The sequence below is a fragment of the Plecotus auritus genome (genome assembly GCF_963455305.1).
Source record: "Plecotus auritus genome assembly, chromosome: 10".
Lineage (NCBI taxonomy): Eukaryota > Metazoa > Chordata > Mammalia > Chiroptera > Vespertilionidae > Plecotus > Plecotus auritus.
The window spans coordinates 10,401,153-10,409,092 of NC_137785.1; the positions used below are offsets into that span (position 1 = coordinate 10,401,153).

The 7,940-nt window shown below is 55.8% G+C and overlaps 1 protein-coding gene across 1 annotated transcript; it reads left to right on the forward strand.

Annotated features, from left to right (window-relative positions):
* Window positions 1–852: 852 nt before the first annotated feature.
* Window positions 853–7,320, forward strand: KLK15 (kallikrein related peptidase 15; the record flags this gene model as incomplete). Its single annotated transcript, XM_080644105.1, has 6 exons — window positions 853–962; window positions 1,451–1,521; window positions 5,679–5,835; window positions 6,155–6,438; window positions 6,562–6,698; window positions 7,168–7,320. The coding sequence occupies 6 exons, from the start codon at window positions 853–855 to the stop codon at window positions 7,318–7,320; spliced, it is 912 nt and encodes a 303-aa protein (XP_080500231.1).
* Window positions 7,321–7,940: the final 620 nt, after the last annotated feature.

The following is a 7,940-nucleotide window of genomic DNA, read 5'->3' on the forward strand; positions in this document are numbered from 1 at the left end:
GGTGACTCTCAGCCGCCTCCCACCCCACCCTACCCAACCTCCCCAGGCCCGGGTGGGGCTGCAAGCTTATAAACTCCGGCATTCAGGTGCCCGCTCCCCTTCTTCTGGCAGCCAAGCTGCCCCAGATGCTGCTGGAGAATCGGAAGGGGGTAAGATCTTCGGGACAGGAGTGGGGGGGATGAGGGGAGACAGCCTGCCCTAAGAGAGACACATGGACCACCCTGTGGGAGCTGAGCGTCAAGGTCACCTGGGTAGGCCCATGTGTCCTTTACTGGTGGTCTACGTTGAACTTGAACCAAGAAAATGTCCTGGAGATATAAGAAGGAGCTGGGGGCAGGGGGGGGGGAGGGGGGACGGAGCTGGGGGATGGGGACGCAGGGAGGGGACTGGAGTGAATTGGAGGATGTCCCTGAAAGCACTTGAACCAAAGCCAAGAACAGGGTCAGGAGTTATCACGGGTTCAAGTCAGCTCGGCACAGCTCCCTGAGGTGTGTCAGGTGCAGGCCCCAGGCTGGTCAGGGCAGGGGACACAGAGAGAGCCCAACCTGAGCACTCCTGCGGACCTGTGCTGTGATGGAGGCAGAACAGACACTGGGGGACCCAGAGGAGACACCTGTCAGGAATCAAGGCCTCCCAGACGTGGGGGCGGAGCCTCAGAGAGAAATATAAATCTGGAGGAGGGATTTGGGAGGTTGCCAGGCAGTGCTGAGGACCCCCTCAGGGAGCTCTGTCTGGTGGGGGAGGCAGACACCACTGCCTGGGAGAGGTCAGAAAAGGCCTCCAGGAGGCAGTGGACCTTGAAGGGAATGGCATACCTGGAAGGAGGAACAGCCCAAGCAAAGGCACGGAGGCATGAAATTGCAGGAAGGAAACGTGGAAGAATCAACTGTGTCTAGAACGTTATGTGATGGGAGACCCAGCCAGCAAGGCCAGGATGGGGAGAAGCCATCGTGTCCTCGAAAGTGAGGCTGGGAGGCTGGGACTTGATCCTGGAGACACTAAGATTCATGCCAGCTGTGAGCAGGAATGGGACGTGGTCAACTCCAGGTGCAGAAAGACCCTGTGGGGTCGTATAGGCTGGGAACTTGAGTGGAGAAACCGACTCGGGGAGGGTGCGGAGGACCCAAGAGGCTGGATAGGAGGCTGGCATAGGGTCTGGGGAGAGACTGTATCCTGAGCCAGGACCTTGGAGATGGAGAGAGCTCTAGGGGCCGGTAGCCTCTGCCAGGCTGTACGGGCACCTGGGAATCGATCCCAGTGCCTGGAGGAATGGCAGACCCATCGCAGATGGGATACCCGGGCGGAAGAGCAGGCTGGGGATGGGGGTGGGGAGCGAGGATGGTGAGAAGAAGTTTCTTAAGCAGCAGGTAGGATACGTTTGTGTCCTGAGGGGTCCTGATGGGGGCAGGAGGAGCCAGCCTCACCCTGGTTCACTGTCTCCTCTCCCCAGACTTCAGCAGAGCCCTGGTCCCTCCTCCACAATGTGGCTTCTCGTCTTTTCCTTCCTGCTGATGTCTGCAGGTGAGGTGGGCCCGGGCCAGGTTGGGGTCTGTGGGAGTGGGATGCTCCCTGAACTCCCCCATCCCTAGCATACCCAGGCCCTGCAATCTGCCAGCCCCTCCTTTACCCAGAAACCAACTGACGGTCGGTTTCCTGCCTCACCCCTGCCCCACCTCAGGACCTGCCGATACCTTTGAGTCCTCACTCCATCCCGACAGCTGTCAGGCGCAGGCAGGGAGGGGGGTAAAGAGGGGGGTGCGGAGGGACCGCTGTGGAGTCCCCATTCCACGTGGGGCCTCTCACTGCCCATGACAACAGACACAGCCCTGGGGTGGCATAGACCCGGATTTCAGTTCTAGGGGGTCACTTAACGTCTGTGACAGGTTCCCCAGCTGTCCCACGGAGAGGACAACAGGTGTGGAGGCACTAGGAGGGCCTGTGAGAATGCGCTGGCCTTGCTGAGCGCTCCACACATGCCAGGCACGGCGCTCAGCACTAGGGAGGGTCATCTGACCCAGGCAGCATCTCCACGGGGTGGGCTACGGGCCTCCTTTGGCAGAGGCCGGGGCTGTGACTCAGAGAGGGGCAGCCACTAGGTCAAGGTGACCCTCGGTGGCAGGAGAGCTCCTGACCACATCCATCTACCACCCGTGAAGAAATTAGCTGTAACCTGATGCCTCTACCCTGGAGGAGTCAAGGGTGGACTTTCATGAACTGGCACACACACATGACCCTCTCGCCCCAGGGGGCCCCTCCAACCTCCCCTCACCCCCCCCCCCCCGCCCACCCACCGCCAGCATCCCCTTGGGCTCTGTCCGTGCTCTCTCCTCCCCACCTCCCGGCCTGCCTGCTGCACCCGCTGGGGCCTCCGCCTTCCTCCGGCTTGGACCGGCCAGGTGCGGCCTCGGTGCCCAGCTGTTCAGCCGGCACCCTCTGCCCTTCTCCGAAGGACGACCCACCCTTCCCTTGTTCAGTCCCGTGTCCACCTCATCCCAGTTCTCCCTGCCTTGCCAGGCCTCCTGGCCCAGTTCCCAACCCTAGAGGGCAGAGCGTGGGCATTTGATCTTGGCTGTGAAACCCTGCCCCAGTGTGGGTGGAATTGTGTGTCTGGCTGTGACCTTGAGGGGACATATGCATGTTGCCCAGTGTAGGGGGTCATGGTCCCGTGACCTTGAAACATCCCTGTGGATGTCCTTGTGCATGGTGCTGTTGGAGGGAGGGGGAGTGCAAGATCCTGCTCGCATGTGTGAGCCAGGTACTCACACATGTGATGAGGGACCCTCTCCCCCAGCCCCCCGTACCCCAGCCCCCCACAGCTCCTTCTTGTACCTCCAGGACTTTTTCTTGGTTCAGGTGCAAGTTGAACACCAAGCAACTGACTTGGAGGCTGATCTAGAGATGGATAAATATGTCCCATTCTGGTTGCCTGTGTCTCCAGCTAAATATATGTCCTTGACCTTGAATGGCCAGACCTGCATCCAGACATTGCCCTGTCCAGGGGATCCAGTGTTGGCCCTTTGAGTCTCCACAGAGTGGCTTGGGGATGAGTCACAGTTTTGACCTGGACTATCTTGATCTGGGTCTGGTCATACATCTGACTTACTTTGGCTAAATTTGTGTCCACAACCTGAACATCCACACGTTATATCTGCATAAATAAATCTATGAATCCTTTGTTTAAAATAACGAACATTTATTAAGCAGTCACAATATGTCAGGCATCACACACACACACACACACACACACACACACCCCTATCTAATCCTTACAACAATCCCATCTTACAGATAAGGAAACAGAGGCACAGAAGAGGTCAAATAATTTGCTCAGAGACTCACAGATAATATGTTTGGATGCAGGGCGGGGGTTGGGGGATGTAACTCTATCACTCCAAATTTAACCATGATACTATAGACCCATGGCTGTGAACAAGTTTTGGGGGGCCTGAGTACATATCAGTATTTATCCACATGTACCTTTATTAAAGACCCCACCTTGTATGTCCAGACCCCCATGTGCAAGTGTGAGCACCTGTGATCTGGTGTGTGCAGACCCACGCTGGGTCTTCTATTTGCAAGCCCGTCTGTGAGTGTGTGTGTGTGCATGCTGGCACACACGCCCACATTTTAACTGTCTACATTCCTACACACATATGAATCCCTGTGCTGTGAATTTTTTTTTAGATTTATTTATTATTATTTTGTTGTGGTTCTTAATCCACCCAAGGACAGTTTTCCATTGATTTTTTTAAACTATATTTTTATTTATTTTAAAGAGGAAGGGAAAGGAAGAGAGAGATAGAAACATCAATGATGAGAGAGAATCATTGATTGGCTGCCTCCTTCACGCCCACACTGGGGATCAAGGCCGCAACCTGAACATGTGCCTTGACCTCGAGTCAAACTAACATCTCCTGGTTCATAGGCTAACACTCAACCCTAACTGGTTTGGCTCAGTGGATAGAGCGTCGGCCTGCGGACTGAAGGGTCCCAGGTTCGATTCCGGTCAAGGGCATGTACCTTGGTTGCAGGCATATCCCCAGTGGGGGGTGTGCAGGAGGCAGCTGATTGATGTTTCTAACTCGCTATTTCTCTCCCTTTCCCTCTGTAAAAAATCAATAAAATATATATTTTTTTTAAAAAACATTCAACCACTGATTCATGCTGGCCGGGCTCCATTGATTTTTTTAAATATATTTTATTGATTTTTTTACAGAGAGGAAGGGAGAGGGATAGAGAGTTAGAAACATCGATGAGAGAGAAATATCGATCAGCTGCCTCCTGCACACCTCCTGCTGGGGATGTGCCCGCAACCAAGGTACATGCTCTTGACCGGAATCGAACCTGAGACCTTTCAGTCTGCAGGCCGATGCTCTATCCACTGAGCCAAACTGGTTAGGGCTCCATTGATTTTTTTATAGAGAGCGTGGAAGGGGCGGGGGGAGAGACAGAGAGAAAAACATCGATGTGAGAGAGACACATCAGTTGGTTGCCTCCCACACGTGCCCCTACCCGGGCTGGGGATTGAGTCTGCAACCAGGTACATGGCCTTGACCAGAATGAAACCCACGACCCTTTAAGTCTGACAACCGATGCTCCATCCACTGAGCCAAACCGCCTAGGTCTGTGCTGTGATTCTTGAAGCTGCAACTCATGTAGGTAAAAGTGAGTTTCAGCTTCAGGTGCTGTCCATATCAGTTCCCACGTGTGGATTTTTCTGCTCTGCCCGCTCCCTTGCCCGTGACCTTGTGTGGTCTTGCCTGTGCCCTTGTACGTATGACACACTGCATTTGGCTGAGATGTCCGGGCCCCGGAGCCAAGACTGCGTGTCACATGTATTGAGTGGCTGCATCCATTTGATGTCTGTGACAGCTCAGTGACCTTGAATGGCTGGTTCCAAATGGCCATCTGCCCGCGCGGTATCCATTGTCCCTTCTCCACTCCCAGTGACAGAGGACGTCTCCCCCTCTGCCCCCTTCCCTGTCCTCTCTCTCCCAGGGGCCTTTGGCAAATGGGTGGGGGCCAGGGCCAGGGCCAGGGGCACAGTTCTGGAGGAGATAAGCAGACATTGTAAACGCTAGAGAGAAGGCAGTGCTTACAAATCAATAAAACGTGTGGGGGAGGCACAGGTGAAAAATACATAGAGAGGGCAGGGTGCAAGGAAAAGAACTCTGACACAGGCCGGCCGGCGTGGCTCAGTGGTTGAGCATTGACCTATGAACCAGGAGGTCAGGGTTCCACTCCCGGTGGGGGCACATGCCTGGGTTTCAGGCTTCATCCTCAGTGTGGGACATGCAGGAGGCAGCCAATCAATGATTCTCTCTCATCTTTGATGTTTTTATCTCTCCCTCTCCCTTCCTCTCTGAAATCAATAAAAAAAAACCAACATATTTTAAAATATATTTTATTGATTTTTCTTTTTACAGAGAGGAAGGGTGAGGGATAGAGAGTTAGCAACATCCATGAGAGAGAAACACCGATCAGCTGCCTCCTGCACACCCCCCACTGGGGATGTGCCCGCAACCAAGGTACGTGCCCTTGACCAGAATCGAACCTGGGACCCTTCAGTCCGCAGGTCCATGCTCTATCCACTGAGCCAAACCGGTTAGGGGGAAAAAAAAACATTTTTTTTAAAGAAAAGAAAAGGACTCTGACACACACACCCCCTCCTCTCCCAGCAGCTCAGGGTAACAGCGCCAAGGTGCTGAAAGGCCAGGAGTGCGCGCCCCACTCCCAACCTTGGCAAGTGGCCCTCTTCGATCGCAGACGCTTTAACTGCGGGGCATCCCTCGTCTCCCCACAGTGGGTGCTGACCGCAGCTCACTGCCAAACCCGGTAGGAAGGCACGGCTCAGGGTCCTGAGGGCCATGGCGGGGAGGGTCTAGGGGTCTGAGAATATTGACTCTGCGGAAGAGCGAGCTGGAGCCTGAGGACTGAGTTCCATGCCTGCCTGTGGACGCTTTGGTCCGGGGATGGGGGCGACTTTAGGGGGGCGGTGGGGCGGGCAGGGACTGGAACGATTGGCTTTGGGGCTTTAGGGGGAGGGCAATAGGATATCTAGATTCCAACGGGGTCCAGGGGCCCCAGGTTGCCCGCTCTTTTATGTTTCTGTCTACTCCTCCTCCCACTTGCCGGTAACCACTCGCCCGCACAGCAACATGAAAGTGTACCTGGGCGAGCACAACCTGCGCAAGCGCGATGGCACGGAGCAGCTGCGGACTGTGAACCGCATCATCCCGCACCCGGGCTACGTGGCGCGCACGCATCTCCACGACCTAATGCTGCTGCGTCTAACCCGGCCTGCGCGCCTCTCCTCGCAAGTGCGCCCGGTGTCGATGCCCATGCGTTGCCCACAAGCCGGCGATCCCTGCGTGGTGTCCGGCTGGGGCCTGGTGTCTGCCTATGAGTCCGAGACCACCGGGAGCCCAGAGTCACAAGGTGCGTGGAATGATGGAGCTGGATGTCAGGCCTCCAGGGACCCTGTCCTCCAGGGCTCTTGGGCAGAGAGAACGAGGGCCTGAAAAACGTGTGGATTCACTCAAGGCTCGCTGTCCTCCGCAGTGAATCTCCCAGACACCTTGCACTGTGCCAACATCAGCATCATCTCGGACGCATCTTGTAGCAAGGACTACCCAGGGCACCTGATGAACACCATGGTGTGTGCGGGGGTGGAAGGCGGAGGCACCGACTCTTGCGAGGTCAGAACCAAGAGGGGGCCACGCCCTGCGGAGAGGAAGGGGCCCGCGTTTGGGAGTGGGACCAGGGTCGGATTTTGCTTGCTTGGGGCCAGAGAAGAGACTAGGGATAGGTCTGGGGATGGAGAAGGAAGGGCAGTTAGAATGCGGGTGAGACTGGAGTTAGAGACGGTGGTGGGTTTGGGATGGCATGGGCTGGACTTAGGATGCAAATGACAGGACAATGGGCGTGGGCCTGCTTCCGTTTTGAATGGGGAAGATCTAGGGGTTGGGGTGGGTTTGGGTGGGACTGGACCTGGGTTGGCTGAGTAGGGTTGCATTGGGATGGGGGCTGGTTTGGGTTCACCTGGGTGGTATTGAGTTAAGATAGGGGTGGGGTTGGATTTTGATTGAGATTGTGAATGGTGGTTAGGATGGGGCTGGGAACACTAGACCGGAAGCTTCTCACCCTAGCTTCCCTTTCTCCCCGCAGGGGGACTCCGGGGGACCCCTGGTCTGTGGAGGCATCCTGCAGGGCATTGTATCCTGGGGCGATGTCCCCTGCGACACAACCACCAAGCCTGGGGTCTACACCAAAGTGTGCAGATACATGGACTGGATCCGGGACACCATGAGGAGGAACTGACTGGGGCCTACCAACCCTAACCCCCTCCCAACCCTCCCCCCCACCCCCCGTGTCTCTGACTGAGCAGACACTCCCATGGCCGCTCCATCCTGGCCTGGGATAGAATCAGCCACCACCACCCCCAAACCCCATTTGTCCAAGGCCCCGTGTTAGCCAAGGGCTTGTCCGGTCTGATGTTCGGTGCTCAAGGTCACCTGTTGAACACCAAGATAACAGCACGGATGCAAGTTTCTCTGTGCAAGTTTCGGTGACTTTCTTCTGGGGCTGAAGGGACATGGGAACCAGAGACTGGGCGGGGAACCCAGATCCAATGTACATTGTTCCTCTCCACCCCCGGACCTGACCCCTAGGTGAGGAGAAATGGCCTCAAGCAGGGCTCTGTTCACTCAACACGTGAGATCAGCTGTGTGGCCTTGAGAAAAAGGCTCAACCTCAGTTTCCCCATCTGTGAAGCAAGGACCCTCAGATTGCTTCACTCATAGGGTTCAAGGAGGAAATTCATATGAACTGATTCAAACAGGACCTGGCACTGGGGAAGTACTCTATATCTCTGGATCCACTGAAGGGACCCCGCACACACTAGATGGTCAAGAATGAGCACATTTGCTCTGACCGGTTTG